Source organism: Cloeon dipterum, chromosome 2 (assembly GCF_949628265.1).
Source record: "Cloeon dipterum chromosome 2, ieCloDipt1.1, whole genome shotgun sequence".
NCBI classification, from domain to species: Eukaryota; Metazoa; Arthropoda; class Insecta; order Ephemeroptera; family Baetidae; genus Cloeon; species Cloeon dipterum.
The window spans coordinates 35,208,385-35,227,058 of NC_088787.1; the positions used below are offsets into that span (position 1 = coordinate 35,208,385).

The 18,674-nt window shown below is 40.4% G+C and overlaps 2 protein-coding genes across 4 annotated transcripts in view; one reads left to right on the top strand and one right to left on the bottom strand.

Annotated features, from left to right (window-relative positions):
• The window catches only part of LOC135936617 (major facilitator superfamily domain-containing protein 6-A-like), a 52,806-nt gene extending 43,311 nt beyond the window's left edge, over positions 1 to 9,495 (bottom strand). For both annotated transcript variants that reach the window (XM_065479497.1, XM_065479495.1), the window contains exon 1: positions 9,374 to 9,495. The gene's annotated coding sequence lies outside the window, so the exon portion shown is untranslated. The remainder of the gene's footprint in view (positions 1 to 9,373) is intronic.
• Positions 9,496 to 14,546: 5,051 nt separating this feature from the next.
• bun (bunched) overlaps positions 14,547 to 18,674 on the top strand; it is a 47,520-nt gene continuing 43,392 nt past the window's right edge. Inside the window, exons 1-2 of one of the 2 annotated variants that reach the window (XM_065481507.1) lie at positions 14,547 to 15,193; positions 15,253 to 16,637. In XM_065481507.1, coding sequence (XP_065337579.1) covers positions 14,768 to 15,193; positions 15,253 to 16,637 — 1,811 coding nt within the window. In that variant the 5' untranslated portion in view covers positions 14,547 to 14,767. The remainder of the gene's footprint in view (positions 15,194 to 15,252; positions 16,638 to 18,674) is intronic. The other variant, XM_065481508.1, reaches the window with a different exon arrangement.

Below are 18,674 nucleotides of genomic sequence, written 5' to 3' on the forward strand. Positions count from 1 at the left end.
TGACCCACGTGCGGACCCATCTAGTTTAGATCCAATCAACAAAGCCAATCATCACGGTTATCAGTATGAAAATCGTTTAAAGCATTAGCAATTTCGATTTGCAGTGAGCATCAGAGAGTGGCGCAATTCGCGTGCAAATTGCGGGCATCAGAGCACCCCGGGTCGGCGATTCGCAGAATAACAATTACACGGTGTGCGATTTGCAATGGAAATGTGCAGCGTGGAAAGTAGGAAAATGTTATGTGTATGCTCGCGGGGCCTGCCTGCCTGCCTGCCGCGTGTGTGTGAGTGTATTGATCCTAGAGAAGAGAATAGCCGGCGTTTGTGTATTCACGGCAGACGGGCGAGCGGGCGGCGGATCGCCTGCGGGACTCCTGTGCCCATGCCTGGCCTTGTTTGTCCGCCGCCTTTGCGAAATCGGCCGCCGAGCACACGCGGTTACACGCGCGTGCATAATTAACCAGCCGCCGAAAAGCACCCCCTTTCAGCCCCTGCTGACAGCCGACCGGCCGGCTCTCAAACTTTCACTCGCAGCCGCAAAATCTGTGTGTTTGTCACAACTGTCATGATTAATTAATTAATTAACGGCCGGAACCGTAATTTCCGCCATTTATTGGATTTTCAAATATTTACGTACGTGACGAATGACGTTTTTGCAAATGTTGTCAGCTCCAAATCTCGGGTTTTAACTGTCAGAATTGTAAAAACTGAACACCGTTCGACTCTTCTCAATCTCCCCTAGACAGCCGAAGGGTTTTGAGGGTGATCAACCCTCATCCCCCTTCCACCCCGTGCATTGAAGTTAAGAAAAAATCGCGTCGCATTGCATTTTCAGCAAATTTTTTACTGATAACAACCCTTAAAAATTAATAAAAATCTATCCCGAAGTCCATCGGCTATCTAGGGAAGGTTGAGACGAGTCCAATGGTGTGCAGTTTTTGTAATTATTTTTACTCAAACCCGAGATTTGGCGATGATAATGTTGGGAAAAAATTGAAAATTTTAATTCTTTTCCCATATTGTCAACGCTAAATCTCGAGTTTTAACTGTCGGAATTGTAAAAACTGCGCACCATTCAACTCATCTTAACCTCCCCTAGACAGCTTAAGGGTTTGAGGGTGATCAACCCTCATCCCCCTTCCACCCTACGCATTGAAGTAACGAAAAAAATCGCGTTGCATTGCATTTTCATCTAACTTATTCACTGACAACAACCCTCTAAAATAAAATTTAGATATGGTTTACCTCAAATAGTGTAAATTTTATTACTTAAACTTTTCACCCTTTTCTCAAATATTTTTCAAGCAGCAGATTTTCACGTTACTTAGAAAGTGATTTTTAAGCGTCTGTTTAATTGTTCGCAATTGGGGGTTAGCGTTTTTGGGAATGAGCACCTTTGCGGGCCAGAGAAGGTAATTACTCGTCTGCCTGGCGTTTTATGCTCTTCTCTTTTGGCGGCGCAACAAACGCGCCGGCGGCGGCGGCGGAGTGTGCGGGCAGCTTGCGGCCGAATTCGCCCGTCGTTTGATGAGTTCGCCTCGCCGGCCGGACGGTGGTAATAAAGCCAGCCTAATCCCAATTTAATCTTCTTAGAGTGCGCGCCGCCCGAAATAAAAAATATAAAAAAGAGCAACAGGCCTCTGCACTGCGCTCACCCGCCCTGCGCGCTTTTGCCGCCGGCAAAACGCTCCGGTGAATCCGTAATTGCGTAAAAGCTGCGGCATTTTTAATGGAAAAAGCAGCCCGTTCCGCGGGGTGAGCCAAGCTTTTGCAAAAAGCCTCTTTTGACGATACACGCTTCAAAACTGTGCATTTCCGAGAGGCTAAATTTATTCATATTGTCTTTTTAATCTAAGTGAAACTGTTTTAAAAATTATTTATTAATAACTCAAAATTTAATTCTTTTCTTTCTCTTTCTGAAGAAGTTTAAAAAAATTTGGTGTGTAATTTAAATGTTCAAGGTCACCGGGGGCCAGGTTGCGATCTGTGTTATTATTCCCGCCGGTCAGAAGTCAAAATGGCGTCGATTTAATAGAGGCCAATCAGAAGACAGTCCAGAGGCCAATCATAAACGTCGAAAAGTTCGATTCGCCAATAATTACAGGAATAATCAGGTGTTAAAAAACATATTATGTACTGCAAAATTGTCAGTCAGCTTGAAAAGTTCGCAGATTTTGAAGCTGCGCAGTAAACTTGTGCGCATCTTAAGCATGCGCAGTATGTTTAGATTGCTTATTTATCTCACTGGGAGGCTGAAAATCATCACTGCGCATGCGTGACCCCATTTTAAAAACTTCTGCGCAGTCGTAATTCACACCGGGGGCTGGGTAGCGATCTGTGTTTGGTTCCCGCCGGTTAGAAGAATCGTCAAACCTGATTTAATAAAATGCTCCAAATTTAATTTAAATTTAAAATTCAATATCAATATGGTAATAATTTAAAGAAAACATGAATTTTCAGTTGAATTTTTTTATTTCAATTTTATTTCAATTTTATTTTTAAAGCTTAAAAACAAGATTTTCTTTACATTTTGACTGTTTTAATGTTAAACAAAAACTTCACACCTATAGACTCGTACTGGCTTCCCCTAACGAACTGGAAGGTGGGAGGGCGGTAACCCCCACCCAAATTACTACACGATTCCTTTTTTAAAAAGGCGCTGGTGAAAATCTTGCGTAAAAATTACAAGTTTGTTTTTATCTCCTAAATTTTCATTTTGTTTTTTGACAAAAATTATGGCAAACCCAAAAATAGCTAGTTTTAAAATGATTTTCTTGCTGTGGGATAAACATTTTATGAAAAGCGATTTTACTTCACATCGTTACGCGTCCGGAAAAAAAGTAAATATGCATTGTGCGTCAGCGGACAAATGGTACATCTGTCAAAAGGTAAATCGTGAAAATGGTAAATATGCACTTTTGACGCAAAACGATTTTATTCCACCAATGAAAAATTCGGGTCAAAATACATGGGGTGACTCATTTTTTCATCACTAGTGACATCTATATGCAAATAAAGGAAAATTTAAATTTAGCTTATAGCCTGACAAAAGATGTCATTTGCAAAAATCTGTGAAAAAGGTGAAAATCAACAAATTTTTGTCCAGGGATCAATGGACTTTGAAGAAAATTTTTTTGCGCAAACTTTGCCTTAATTGACCGAGAAAATAGTTGAAAAAACTCCGAATTTCTAATTTTTGCGGGTTTTGCGGGCGTTCGAAAGTCAAAATCTGGGAATTTTGAGTACTTTGTAACTTTGCTCAGGATGGTTCTAGAACAAAAATTAAAAAACCGTTTAACTCGTCTCAACATGGCAAACAACTTTTATATTGACCTCAAAGTGGTAGGTCAAAGGTCAAGGTCATAAAATTGATTTTTTATTTAAAACTCGAATTTGAAATTGAATATACTGAAATTTTTTATTTTTTCCATAGCCATTTTGTAGAGTACAGAAAGTTTAGTTAAAAACATTAAAATTTGGATTGGAGTTTTTCTTCGTTTTATTAAAAAAAATGGAAATTTTGAAAAACCTTGTTTTTCGAGGTTGTTAAAAAACGATGATCGACTAAATCTCGACTTCTAATCATCTGATTTTGAAAAACCGCATACCGTTAGACTCGTCTCGACGTCCCAAAGTGCACTAAAGGGGTACGAGACCCACTAACCCCCAACCCCCATTTAACCCCCTCAATAACGGGAAATTTAGCATTTTTTCGTCTGTTTCAACACATTGGCACGACGTTGACGAGTAATTGCCCTCTTTAAACCCATTCAGTTACTTAGTTCACTTAAAAACTAGTCAAACGGTACATATTTTTCGTAAATAGGACCACCACAACCCGAGATTCGGGTGCACAAAGCTTTTTTTTATCAAGACGCGATGCAATAATATGCTCGATGATCGCCCAAATCTCGACTTCTAATCATCTGATTTTGAAAAACCGCATACCGTTAGACTCGTCTTGACGTACCCAAGTGCAATAAAGGGGTATGGGACCAACCAACCCCCAACCCCCTTTTAACCCCCTCAATAACGGGAAATTTAGCATTTTTTGTCCGTTTCAACACCTTGGAACGACGTTGACGAGTAATTGCCCTCTTCAAACCAATTCAGTTACTTAGTTCATTCAAAGACTAGTCAAACAGTACGTATTTTTTGTAAATAGGACCACTAAAACCCGAGATTCGGGTGGCACAAAGTTCCAGAGGTAGAAAAAAAGCAGAAATTGGGGTTGGTGGGGTAGGTGACCACCCCCAAAACCCGTTGGCTGTCTAGGGGAGGTTGAGACGAGCCAAACGGTGTTCAATTTTTGCAATTCTGATGGCTCAAACCCGAGATTTGGTGATGCGTTTTATTTGATAAAAGAGGTTAGTTGCGACACAATTTATCAGAGTGCTTCATGGATAATGCACGAAAACTTTGCAATTTATTTTTGATAATTTATTGTCAACAGATGCCGCAACCTCAAATTGCAATCGCTATTTTAATTTAAGAGACGAAAAAAGACGCGTTCCAGAGTCTCGTATTTTTTGCTCAAGTCAAAAATCGACAGATTTCTTTCTTATATTGGTTTTTTAATTCATTAAATACCGGTCGTATTATGTAGTTAAATCGGTTGGCATTAGTTCTGTGTCGTGGAAATCGGTTTATCAGCTTCGCTTTCTATTTTAATTTTGAAATTTGATCGATTGATTTGCTGGCTCTCGTGCATGCTGGCAGAGAAATGTGCCATTTCTCCGTTTCTGTTGCATGTATCAAGTCGAATCATTTTTTGAAATGAGCGGCATTCAGTCTCAAATTTAATGTCTGGAGTCGTTAAACCGGTTAGTTTTAGGTAATGTCAGCAAACAAATAAAACCTCCTCCTGTAAAATCGTGAAAGGTGCAGGTTTACCTTTTGTTCGCTGACGCAGAATGCATATGTACCATTTGTTCGCTGACGCACAATGCATATTTACTTTTTTTCCGGACGCGTAACGACATGTGGTTCACGACCGGCCAAAGAGAATAAATAAATGTTTAATATTATTCCTTCACATCCCCAAACGTCTCAAGTTGTTGGTCTGGAATTTCTAACGTGACAAAATAAGTAGTCCTTGCACATAACAACAGCAAAGGGACTCTTTAGCTCACGTACTAGAGTTCAAAATGTACTAACAACTTTTTTACTTCTTTTAAAGTCCGTGTTTTAGCACACCAATCAATTCTTTAGGGTCAAATTAGGCAAAATGAATTTTTTTCCGAGCAAAATGTGCAGCGTGACGTGCGAACGTTTTTTTCCCGCCAAAACAAAATTAACGTTTATGCGAGAACTGTGAATGCGTGAGAGCTGGCTGAATCTGCCAAAGAAGTCATTCGTAAAGGCGGTCTCTCTGCAAGTGCTCAAACCAGCTCTGACGCGCGCGCAGTTCTCGCAAAAACGTTCATATTGTTTTGGCGGGAAAAAAGTTCGCGCGTCGCGCTGCACTATTTGATGGGAAAAAATCCATTTAACCTAATTGGACCCTCAGGAATCGATTAGTGTGCTCAGAAACTTCAGCAGAGACGGTCTTTAAAAGAAGTAAAAAAGTTGTTAGTACATTTTGAACTCTAGTACGTGAGCTAAAGAGTCCCTTTGCTGTTGTTAGGTGCAAGGACTACTAATTTTGTCACGTTAGAAATTCCAGACCAACAACTTGAGACGTTTAGGTGAGATGTGAATAAGGAATAATATTAAACATTTTATTCTCTTTGGCCGGTCGTGAACCACATGTGAAATAAAATCGCTTTTCATAAAATGTTTATTCCACAGTAAGAAAATCATTTTAAAACTAGCTATTTTTGGGTTTGCCATAATTTTTGTCAAAAAACAAAATGAAAATTTAGGAGATAAAAACAAAATTGTATTTTTTACGCAAGATTTTCACCAGCGCCTTTTTAAAAAAAGGAATCGTGTCGTAATTTGGGTGGGGGTTCCCACCCCTCACACCTTCCAGTTCGTTAGGGGAAGCCAGTACGAGTGTGCTAAAGGTGGAATTTTTTTAATATTTAAACGGTCAAAAAGTTAAAAAACAATCTCGTTTTCAAGTTTTAAAGTAAGATTTTCGTAATATTTAATTCCAAAATTCATCTGATAATTTATAGCAAAAAATAACTTTCATATTTTGTTTAAATTATTATCGCGTTGAATTTTAAACTTAAATTAAATTTGGAGCATTTTATTAAATCAGCTTTAATGAGGGGAACCTTCTTTTCTAATTTAAATCTTTTAGAGAAAAGACCATGAGAAAAAATTGCCTCAAATTTGATTTCCAGATTTTTAAAAACATACAAATCGACTTCAAGAAACGCACAATGATGGAGTCTTAAGTTTTGATAAATCCCTAAAATCCTAATATTGTTTTGGCGGGAAAAAGGCTCATACGTCATGCTGGACTTTATGTTCAGAAAAAACTTCCTTTTTACCTAATTGGACCCTCAGGAATCGATTGGTGTGCTCAGAAACTTCGTCAAAGATGCTCTTTAAGACATATTTTATAAATTGGATAAGGGTATCGCTTTAATACTCTCAATAAACCCCCTCTAAAGCAGCAGGAAACACATTTTTATAATTATTATTATTTATTTTAAATTGCAGAGAGTGGAGTGAAAAGAGTTCTTTGAAGCTGGACGGATCGATCGGAATGTTCCCACACTGGAGGCTGTATAGTATTATATTATTATCAGAGTGCAAAGACCCAGTTGTGTCTGAAACGCATCAAAAGCTTATTGACACGGCCCGCCGGCCGGCCGGCCGGCGGCTGTTGCTTGCTGCGCTTGCTGTTTGTTCTTTCTCTCTCGGCGGCGCATGGTAAAAACGGACACACACCGCGCGCAAGATTAAATATAAAATTCAGTCAACAAACGCCCGCGAGAGATCTTCAGACAAATCTGAATGAATCGTGAATAATTGCTCCATCGCAGACGCGGAAAATCACTCCTATTGCCCTCTTATCTCTCGGGATTGATGTGTCACTGATGGAGTGACGTGATTTTAGATTTTCAATTGCCTTTTTTCTATCTCAAAACCGGAAAATATTATTTGGAAGTTGGTTATTTTGCTCTTGACAAAAAGAGTCGGGAAAAAATGAAAATCAAACTTTTGAAATACTATTTTACGTTATGTAATAGTCCCATTTTGTACATAATTAGAACGGCAAGTATTAATTTAATTATTTTTTCCTAAAAGTCAATAAATAAAATTACTGTTAAAGTTCCTTGCGTTTCTTGAGATTTAAACTGTTTAAAATAAATAAATTTATAAAATTCCCCTTCTTTAAAACAAAAATTCAAAGTGGAGAAAGGTAAACTTTAGAAAAATATTCAATTTTTCAGGGTGAAAAAATGAAATTTTTAATTTAGGAAAAAATAGCAAGAATTATTTAAATGTTTATAATTTTGACCCTCGGAACCTGCTTTGAGAAATCGAACCCTGGCGTCAGGGTAGCCCTGGAGTGAATGAAATCATAAAATTCCCGTTTTTTACCGATTTAACGACGCCTGACGGGCTCTGTATTGTTTCAAATTGTGAGATCTGCACACCGTTGGCACGGCCAAGTCGAGAGTTTTCAGAATATGTGCAATTCGACCCTAATTTGCCCTCACAGGTACTCAGGGTCAAGAATGTGGGCAATTCAGGGTGACTCCTGCGCACCCTGGCAGCTTCTAAAGGGTTAAATTGCACATATTCCGAAAGCTCTTGATTTTTCCGTTTCATTGGTGTGAAAATCTTGCAGATGGAACCAATACAGAGCCCGTCATTAAAGTGGCCAGAAATGAAAAAATTTTTAAAAGTATTTTTTTATTTTGTTCATATTTCTCGGATTGTCACATAATTAATTAGAAATGTATTTTTTGGCACAAAAAGTCATCAACAGACCACTCCCCAATTAATTTACAATTTTCAGGACACTTTTATTCCCTTGCTGGTTTCAGAATTAATTCCGCTGTATATTTAATTTTAATTATGGTTGCGGAAACAGAAATCAATTCTATAAAATTCGGATTTTATTTCAGAGTCCATCAAAAAAGATTTTCCATTCAAAGAAAAAAAGTAATATCAATCAAAAATCAAAATCACGGTGAAACACAAATAATATTCCCGTTTTAAAATGATCTGGTAGCGGTGAAATACATATATTTGCATTACTTTGAAGCCGGGATTTTATATTATGAATGCGGTAGAGAGAGAGTTGGTTAATTTGAACAGAGCGAGCGGAGCCGGCGAGTTTTTCCGGGTGGAAAAGTCGTGCTGTTGAATTGGCAGCAATCAAATTAGCAGGCTCTCCAGTTCTCCGCAGAGTGCTGCACTTTATTGGCGAAAGTGGGTCGCAATTTGCTTTAATCAGCCATTCTTTGAACCAAACAAATTGCTCGCTGATTAGCTTGCTACTCCTCTGTCTGTCCCCTCCAATCTCTGCTCTAATGCCACCCCCCACCCCAATCAACCAACGCCTCTTTTGTTGTTATTTATTATCTGTTTGTTTGAATAATTAATTTTTATTTTTATTTTAATGTAATAATTATAATAGTGTACTGCATGCGGATGTGTCGAAATAAATTTTGATCGAAATTTTCAGGAAAAACTGGGTGAAATTAGAGGTTATACGACAAAATATAGATTATCTCGAGTTCTAATTAAGCTAGAATATTAAACTTTGTGCCAAATGATGCCCATTTAAATTACCTACCACTTTTATATTTAAAAAATATTTTTAAAAAATTTACAAACTTGAGAAATTCTGGACTAAATTTTTGATTTTGGAATATCTTAAAAATGGCTTCTTTAATTTTGTTCCTAGAAATGAATGAAATGTTCGTCTAAGTGTTTGTAAAATGTCAAGAAATTTTCATGTCAGCGAACCTTTTAGTTTTCGAGATATAAAGGGTCAAAAACTGAAAAACGATTATTTTGAAATAAAAATAAAATCAAAATTGCACGATAAACTGATTTTTACCCTCAAAAAATACTGATTGTCGCTCCCTGAGATCAGATAAGACCATTAGAACCCTCAAAAAATTCAACCCTGGCGTCAGGGTAGCCCTCAAACGAAATATTTACTAAATTCTCATTTTGTAGCCACTTTAACGATGCCTGACGGGCTCTGTAATGGTTCCAACTGAAAGATCTGCACACCGTTGCATTGTAAAAGTCAAGAGCTTTCAGAATCTGTATAATTTTACCCTTTGAAAGCCATCAGGGCGCCCAGGAAGCACCCTGAATTTCCCAAAAAACGATTATTTTCGATTTTTTCACATTTCATCTGTCTTAATGGCTGCTGTTATTACTTATTTAATTACAAAAAGTTTTGAAAGAAATGAAATTGTGCGTGTGTTTGTGTGTGTTTGGGACTCACCTGTTGTGTGGCCTGCTCGCGGGGTCGATCGCAGAGGCGACTGGGAGCACAATCGGCGGGCCGCGCGCTCACCAATAGCTCTCGTATCAAAGACAAATAGCGATAAAAACACACGCAGCCTCTCAGCCCTCGTGGATATTTACATATTATGCACAAATGTTAGTGTTCAGACTGAGAAAGAGTGAGAGAGAGAGAGAGAGAGAGAGAGAGAGAGAAAGAGCAGTCAGAGCCCTCAGATTGCACCGAAACCATGTCAAGACCAACTTGGAATTATATTTGACACACTTGCTGTTTTATTTTCAATAATTTAATTAATTTATTTATTTGATGAGCCATCTAGTAAATTTTCTTTTAAATTTTCACTCTAATTTTAAAAAAATGCAAAATCAAAGGAAGGATAAATATTTAAGTATTGAATTTAATTTGTTTTTTTAGCATCGATGTAGAAACAAATCCTTAGAATAATATTTGCATACATTTGCTGCGTAAAAATACGAACAATTTTAAATAAAAAGGCAAAATATTGACAGCGGATCAAATTAAATTTAAAATTTAAAAAAAAATATTTGCAGGTAACAAAATGCTTAACATTTTGTTATCAATTTTAAAATAATTATGTTGATTTTATTTTATTTATCATGACCTACAAACATTTGTTTTTCAAAAAATTAAAGATGAGAAATTAACTCCCTGATATAACAATAAAAAATAAGCATAGTTTTTGCATTTTTAAATTCATAATTTGTTTAAATTAAATCCTGCAGATTTTTCCGGTTGATATTAAATTCTAAAGATAATAGACAGAGAAATTTTGCATTGAATTTAAAATTTTAAATAAATTAAAAATCGGAAAATTACATTATGAATAAAATATACAAAGAATATTTCACCAATTTGAACAAACAACTAAAAATATTTTATAAAAAATATAGAAAAGTGACTAAAAATGAGTAAACCGATTCAAATATTTAAATTAAAATATAAATATTTATTAAATATAATTTTATTAAAGTGAATTAAGTAAATTATTCTGTCGTCAAACCAATTTTCTCTCCATTCTCTATTTAAAAAGCTTTTCTCACTTCTCACATTGCAATAAATAAAACTTGGAGAGATTACAAAAGAGAGAGCAGTGTCTGCGCTGCTATTTTTAACTGATAAGACGGCTTCAATTTGCATTAAATTTCGCACTCGCGTGTCAGACTTGCTAAAAATAGTTTGCTTCGTCGCGTGCGTGCGTGTGTGTGTTAATAAAAGCAAAGAGAAGAAAAGGAACCGGCTCTGATAAGAAAGGTTACGAACACAGCGAGCGGCTGTTATTTTACTCTGCAGGCAAACTGTTTGTTCGTTTGTTCGCCTCGCCGTCGAAATAATTAATGCACAGACGAGAGGGAGAGTCAGCCAGCCAGCCAGCACGTTGCGAAACCGTTTTGCTGTTTGTTTTCACAGCTATACAAGTGCTGCTGCTTCTCTCCGTCTATATGCATATTAATTAATACACACACACACACGTGCAATAAGAAGCAACTCTCGTGTGCCACCCTGGGAATGGGCACCCAGACTTTTAATCTTTTAAAATATCAGATAAGTCGCTGTGCACTTGCAGCTGTGCATTAAGAGAAGAGCACATAGAGGGTGCAAAGATGCAAAATTATTTCAGCTTTTGTTTGTTGTTTATTTATTTATTCGCCGACGCCCTCGCGAGCACGAGCAAGTTTCTTGTTTGCCGCACATAAATGGATCGCTTAATTAATCTTGATTAGTGTAATCATTTCTTGGCTTTTGAAGGCACTAAAATTAAATGAAAGAGTAACTTTTTGTTCAATTTGATTATTTTAAATTTGACAATTAATGAAAAATGCAGGTAAATATATTAAAAAAATTAATAAATCCATTATTTCATTTTTCAAATTTAAATATCGTCTTTTTGATAAAGATTCTGAGCACACCTGAGGGTCACATTAAATACAGTGGATATTTTTCAATAAAAAACTTTTTTCCCGCCAAAATATTATTAAAATTTTAGGTGTTTAACAAACTTACAATTAATAAGACTCCATTATTGTGCATTCTTGATTTTTTAAATAATAATCTGGAACCATTTTTCTCAGTCTTCCTTCCAAAAAATTTAAATGAAAAAAGAAGGTTTGAAGTTTAAAATTCAACACGATAATAATTAAAAGAAAGTATGAAAGGCTTTTTTAATGAAAATTTCAAATGAATTTTCAAATTAAATAATACGAAAATCTTATTTAAAGCTTAAAAACAAGACTATTTTAAATTTTGACTGTTTTTATATTAAAAAATTTTCCCACCTTTAGACTCGAACTGGCTTCCCCTAACGAACTGGAAGGTGTGAGGGGTGGGAACCCCCACCCAAATTACGACACGATTCCTTTTTTTAAAAAGGCGCTGGTGAAAATCTTGCGTAAAAAATACAATTTTGTTTTTATCTCCTAAATTTTCATTTTGTTTTTTGACAAAAATTATGGCAAACCCAAAAATAGCTAGTTTTAAAATGATTTTCTTACTGTGGAATAAACATTTTATGAAAAGCGATTTTACTTCAGATGTGGTTCACGACCGGCCAAAGAGAATAAATAAATGTTTAATATTATTCCTTCACATCACCCAAACGTCTCAAGTTGTTGGTCTGGAATTTCTAACGTGACAAAATAAGTAGTCCTTGCACCTAACAACAGCAAAGGGACTCTTTAGCTCACGTACTAGAGTTCAAAATGTACTAACAACTTTTTTACTTCTTTTAAAGACCGTCTTTGCTGAAGTTTCACCAATCGATTCTTGAGGGTCAAATTTAGGTTAAATGGATTTTTTCCGATCAAAAAGTGCAGCGCGACATGCGAACTTTTTTCCCGCCAAAACAATATGAACGTTTATGTGAGAACTGCGCATGCGTTAGAGCTGGTTTGAGCACTTGCAGAGAGACCTCTCCTGTACGTATGACTTCTTTGGCAGATCCAGCCAGCTTTCACGCATGCCCACTTCTCGCATTCATATTATTTTGAGACAGATCTATTCCACCGTCACTTTATAGTTTTTTAAAGCGAGGAAGGACACATGCAAGAGATCTTGAGGGGATGAGGGCTATGTTTTAATTGTCTATGTGCGAATGGCAGAGTTCGGTTTTCGCCATCACTCGCCCCCGCTCCAAAAATTATAATTTTGAATTATTTTAAAATATCGTACCAACAGAACCCAAACAAAAGAGCTTCATTGCAGCAAAATCTTTCGCAGATGTTCACCCAAAAATACGGCTTTTAAATTAAATTTCCAACCGCGTATTTTTATTGTTATCAAATTTACCAGCATAAATGATAAATATGAAATTTCAGACCAAACTGTCCGATTTGCAGTAATTTCGTTTGGTTTGTAATTTTGGAGGGTCACAAATGAGAAGCGACATCAATTTGTGAGTTGTGAGCGAAACAAATTACTCTCTGGAGCAAAGCGGCTGGCGCACACTTAAATTCCCTGCTCTCCTTTCTCCAGATGAGCCTGTTTTGTGTTTTGCCTCAACAAATTTTAATTATTTTAAATTTCATAATTAATGTGTAATTTTAAAATTACACATATTTTAATATTTATTTAAGCTTTATGAATATTAAAGTGAATCAAATTGATTTTTGCTGTATTGTTAATTAAGATTTTTGATAAAAAATAAAAAATTGGTCATTTTCTTTGCAAAAATTCAAAGATTAATTTAAAAAATGGATAACTTCATAAATATTTACTCTCATAACTAAACAATATCTTCCGGATTTTCTGAATTAAAAAGCTCTTTGAGTAACATGAAAATTTTTGTTTTAAAAATAAATCAGGCGGTGAATATATGATCTTACAGACATTAAAAAAGTTGAATAAAACCTCATAAAGCTAAATCAAGAAGTCTTTTTATGAGAATCGTCATGATGTTTCTCCTCCTTTGAAATCGCCTTTTTGACTCCTTAAAAATATTATAAATTATTGTAATCATCCCCTAAACACCCCTTTAGTTCAATGCGGGAAGTCAAGATGTTTTCAGATTTTTTTAATTACTATTATTTTGGGTACTGTCAATATTTACAATTATAAAAATAATATATTTTTTGATTTATTGTGATTTAAAAAAAATTTGTATTTTATCCAGTGAATTTTCCTCAACCATCATCAGGTATTTATATATTTTTAAAGCAAAAGTTAAAGCTCCATCAGAAGAATGAATAATATATCCTTTCCTTTCAGACCTTTGTTGTTATTGTATAAATAAACAAAGGAGCAAAGTTTAAAGTACATACAGCAAAATTATGGACTATGAATGTTTGAATGAGTACCACACGAAAATCAACCGTGATTCAGCTACGATTCAGCTAGAGAGTGACTCGTCTTCTTGAAACGGGCTCTTTTGGACACAACTTCTGCGTTCTCTTACGTGGACTGCTAAAACGGCAAGTAAATTTTACTTATGAACGTAATTTTATAACTTTATATAGTAAATAATTTAGTCCCGCGAAGTTGATTTAGCTACAAAAATATTGACTTTTCAGCACGAATGGTTCATTATCATTCATTGCGTCCAAAATAAAATTTGTACTATCCCATTTTCTCATATTAATTAAGCACAAAAAGGAACCAGAAATCCAAATCAGCACTAAAAAACTTAAGAAAACTATAATTTTCTTTTGTTTTGATCGTGAGTAGTGGGGAAATGCTGACCAGCTGACCACAGCTGATCAAAACAATAAAATAATCATGCCGATCAAAATCATCGCAATCTTTGATTAATTAATTGGATTAATTTTTAATTTATTATTCTGGCAGCTCCGTGGCGGCGTATGCTCTGTTGCGGTGAATGGAAAAGTTTATTCGGACTGCAGGAATTACTTGGTCCTTGCCTACACCAGAATGTTTTGACGACAAAATAAATACATTTTTATTTTTTAAATCAATACGGAGTGAAATTATTATTAAAAAAGTAAGAAAAATTGATAAAATCGAAGAGAAAAAGTTGAGAACAGTCATGAATCCGAACCCGCAATGAACGGGTGAGGCTGTTTCCCGCGCTGAAAGACCGTCTTACCGCGGTGGCACCTGGCGGCGAATGGCGGAACGCCGGCGAACCGGCCGAGTCGGCTGGTGGCGCCATCGGCGAGCGAGCGGCGAGTAGGAGCAACCGGTGGGCGGGCGGCCATGACTGCTGGCCGAGGCAGACCCCATTTGTGTGTGTGTGTGTGTGTCGACGGCAAGGCAGGATAATAGCGCTTGCACGCAGAGTGGTGGCCGCCGCCGCGAGTGAGTGCGTCCGTGTTTCGAGTGAGTGCGTGTGTGTCGAATTCGTCGGCGGCGGCATGTCACGGCCGGCCGAATAGCCGACCCCCGCAGCCCCGAGCACGAGCCATGGCCGACAGCAAGCAGCAAAGCAAGGCGCCGAGTCGCACCACCAGCGAGACCCTGCGGCTGTCCGAGCCGAAGCAGCAGCCGTTGGTGCAGCCGCCGCAGCCGAAGAAGGGCCCCTCCTTCCAGATCACGTCGGTGACGCGCGTCAGCACCGACGCCGGCGACGACTCGGCCGACGACCTCGACGAGTCGCACACCGAGTCGAGGGCCACCGACCTGGAGACGCCCTCCTTCTCCGAGGACGCGTCCTTCTCCAGGGACGAGATCTTCACGGCCTTCGGACAGACCGGCACGGCGTCGGCGCCCGTCATCCCCACCAGCGCCCAGTACGGACTGGCCCTCGTCGGGCCCGCCAATGCCGACGGGCCGCACGAGGCCAAGGAGGCCGACCACAAGGACCAGCCCTGCAAGAACGACCGCTTTAAGGTGAGACAAATCCAACCTGCGTTCAGGGTATTTATTAACTTTTGTTTTTTATATTCAAGGTGGTGAAAATCGAGAGCACGGAGCCGTTCAAGCGCGGCCGCTGGACGTGCATGGACTTCCTGGACCACAACATGGCGCCGGCCGCCGCCCCCGAGGAGCCGCCGGCCGCCCCCGAGGAGGCGGAGGTGGAGGCGGCCACCAGGGTGCCGCCGCAGCACCTGCAGGAGGCGGTGCGATCCACCCCGCCGCCGCCGCAGCAGTTCGTCAAGCCGCTGCAGCAGCCGACGTTCGTGCAGAAGCCGCAGGGCTACGTGGCCAAGCCGCAGGCCTTCCAGCCGCAACCGCAGCAGCCCATGCAGGGCTACGTGCCGCAGCCCATGTCGCAGCCGTCGAGCTTCGCCAGCAATCCGATGCAGCCGCTGGTGCAGCAGCCGCAGCCGGTGCAGCAGCAACAACAGCAGCCGCCGCAACAGCAGCAACAGCCGTTCGTGCAGCAGCAGCCGCAGCAGCAACCGTTCGTCCAACAGCCGCAGCAGCAGCAGCCGCAGGCCGCGCAGAAGGCCATGTCGCAGCCGGCCGGCTTCATCAACCAACAGCCGCCGCAGCCGCAGCAGGGCTTCCAGCCGTTCGTCACCCAGCCATCGGCGTTCCAACAGCCGCAGTTCACGCAGCAGCAGCCGCCGCCGAACGGCCAGTACCAGCAGCAGCCGCAGGTCACCTACGTGCAGACCGACTTCCAGCAGATGATGCAGCCGCAACAGCCGCAGCCGGCCGCCTACCAGCCGCTCTACCAGCCCAAGCCGCAGCCGCAGATGCAATTCGTGCCGCAGACCTCGATGGCGAACACGTTCACTCAGCCGACGTACCAGGACTACATGGTGCAGCAGCCGCAACAGCCGCCGCAGCCGCAATACCAGCCGCAGCCCATGCCCATGCAGATCCTGCAGCCGCAGCCGCAGATGGTGCCCACCAGCATCCCGGCGCCCTTCCAGCCGCAGATGCAGCCGCAGCAGCCGCAAATCCAGCCGCAGCAGCCGCAGATCCAACAGCAACAGCCGCAAATCCAACAACAACAGCCGCAAATCCAACAACAACAGCCGCAAATCCAACAACAACAGCCGCAAATTCAACAACAACAGCCGCAATTACAACAACAGCCGCAACCGGTGATCCAACAACCGCAGCAGCCCCAGCCGCAAATCCAGCCGCAGATTCAGCCGCAGCAGCCGCAAATCCAGGCGCAGCAAGCGAAACCGCTGGCGAACGGCCCTTCCGCCCCCTACCCCTACGTCAACGGCCCCCTAAACGGCCCTACGCACCACGAAGAACAGCCGCAGCAGCCGCAAGAGGCTGCAGCCGCCGCCGCGGCCGTCGCGGCCATCGCCCCGCAGGAGCTACTCACCTCCGAGGAGCTGCAGGCCAACCACGCCGACGAGTCTGAAAGGTAGGCGCACGAAAGCCGTGCTTTTTTTGTAATTCTTTCTATCTCGCGCGTGTGTCTCGATCGGTAGAATCACTTCACTCGCACCGCAAATTGGAGGAAATGCAGCATTTCGCGTCTATAATTGGGACAAAACTTCCGTCGGTTTCGAAAATCGTGTTTTTTATTTTTATTTTCGTAATATATTATTTCCCCCGATTTCACAATCGACTTGATAATTGTTTATGTAACTTCTTGTTTTTAATTTCTTACCAGTTTTTTTCTGTAAATACTGTCTCGGATAAGCCTATTTACACTTGAAATTTAAAAAAAAAATTGATCAGATATAAATTAAAAATTCTTAAAACTGAAATTAAAGGGATTTTTTCCTTTTAATTAAATAAAAGGAAGTCAGGAATTAAATGCTAGGATTTAATTAAAAAATTCTTTTTAAGTTAGATTTGAAAGTGGATTTTTAAGGACAGTTTTTATTGAATTTTTAGAAACTTATTAAGTAAAAAAAATATACAACTTGTATTTTTTCCCAACCAGCGTTGGGGCCACCTGAAACGATTTTAAGAGCCACTTTAAATTACCTCACGCATGTTACATTTTAACGACTCAAAAAATGACGCAATTCGAGCCAAGTGGGAGAGTTCATTCACCCCCCACTTGCCGGCCGACCCGACCGACCGACCGACCGCCCGCCCGTGGGTGAGAGTAGCGGGCGAGTTTCATCCCCGTGTGAGTCACCCGGCTGAGCAAGCAGGGTGAATCACGAGAATTCCGCCGCGCTTTCAGCAAAAAATAAAAAAGAAATTTACTAACTGATTCGATTATTTCAAAAAGTGCATTTTCACGTTTTTGCGCTCCGTGTCTCAGCAAAAGCATAGTTATCGGCCGCACGATAACGCCAGCGTTGCTGACTCGAGGAAAGTCTCACGCTGTTTGTCTTTTTGTTTTTTTCATTTAATATAGATAAAAGTGCTCAAAAACAACAATACTTTTAATATTCCTGATTTTTTCTCTTTTAATTTCGAGCCTGGATTTTTACGGCTCTTCTAGAGCAAGTCTAGCGGGACTTTAAAGAAATACAATTTTGTCTCTGCATCAACTTTAAAGGATGTTGGAGCGTGCGTGATCAGCTTGGGGATCGATTGCAGCGTCGAAGGGCGTAAGCGATACGTGGTTTGCGTCGACGGCGCCTGTCTGGAGCCGTCGGAATGCTCACGATTAACTTTTAATCTGCTCAATTATTTATTCTAAATTCTAGATAAATTAATTTGTCACTGCGCATCAACGTAAATAATTAAATGGCGTCTGCTGGAGCCCGGCCAATCAGAATCGCTGCCAGCTTTAAATAAAAACTTCGCGTGTAAATTTTGATTTATTTATTTATTTAAAAAAGAGTGCGAAAGCGCGAAATGCGATTTACACGAGTCTCTGGCCGTGGTGTCGTGGCGAAAAGCGCTATTTTTCAGCAGCGCCGTGTTCAAGGGCGCGCCGCTAAAGTGGTACTTTGCGAGAGGGAAACTGTCGGTTCGGCAACAGCTGCTGCTGAGCATGTGTCTTCTCTGCTTTTTTCGCGAACACGCAGCAGCAGCAGCAGCAGCAGCACCCTTGGCACACATTTTCTTTGCGCCTCCAATTACCCGACAGTGCGTTGGTCGCGGCAACGGGCTATTTGCGCCAACGCAGACTTCGGACACAATTCCGGCCGGCGCATCAATGGGGGCTGGCTATTTTCGCCTTTCGCCGGCCGCGCTCGAACACGTGGCCCTCGGCTCGCCGCGCGATCGAATATAAAATTGTTTGTGCCCGCCTGCTCACTGGCTCGACACTTGGCCACTTGTTATCCTCTTTCTCTGTCTCTCTCTTGGAATAGAGTGCGTGATCGGCCACCCCGTTTGGAAAAAAATGGCATTGCGGGAAACCGCGTTCGGGGAAGTTGTCGCCGCCGCCGCCGCCGACCGCTGACTCTCTCGTTCTTCCGGCTTTAAATCCGACTCCATTCCATTCACTTTAGACGCCGGATGCAGATAAACTGCGGTCGGAAAAATT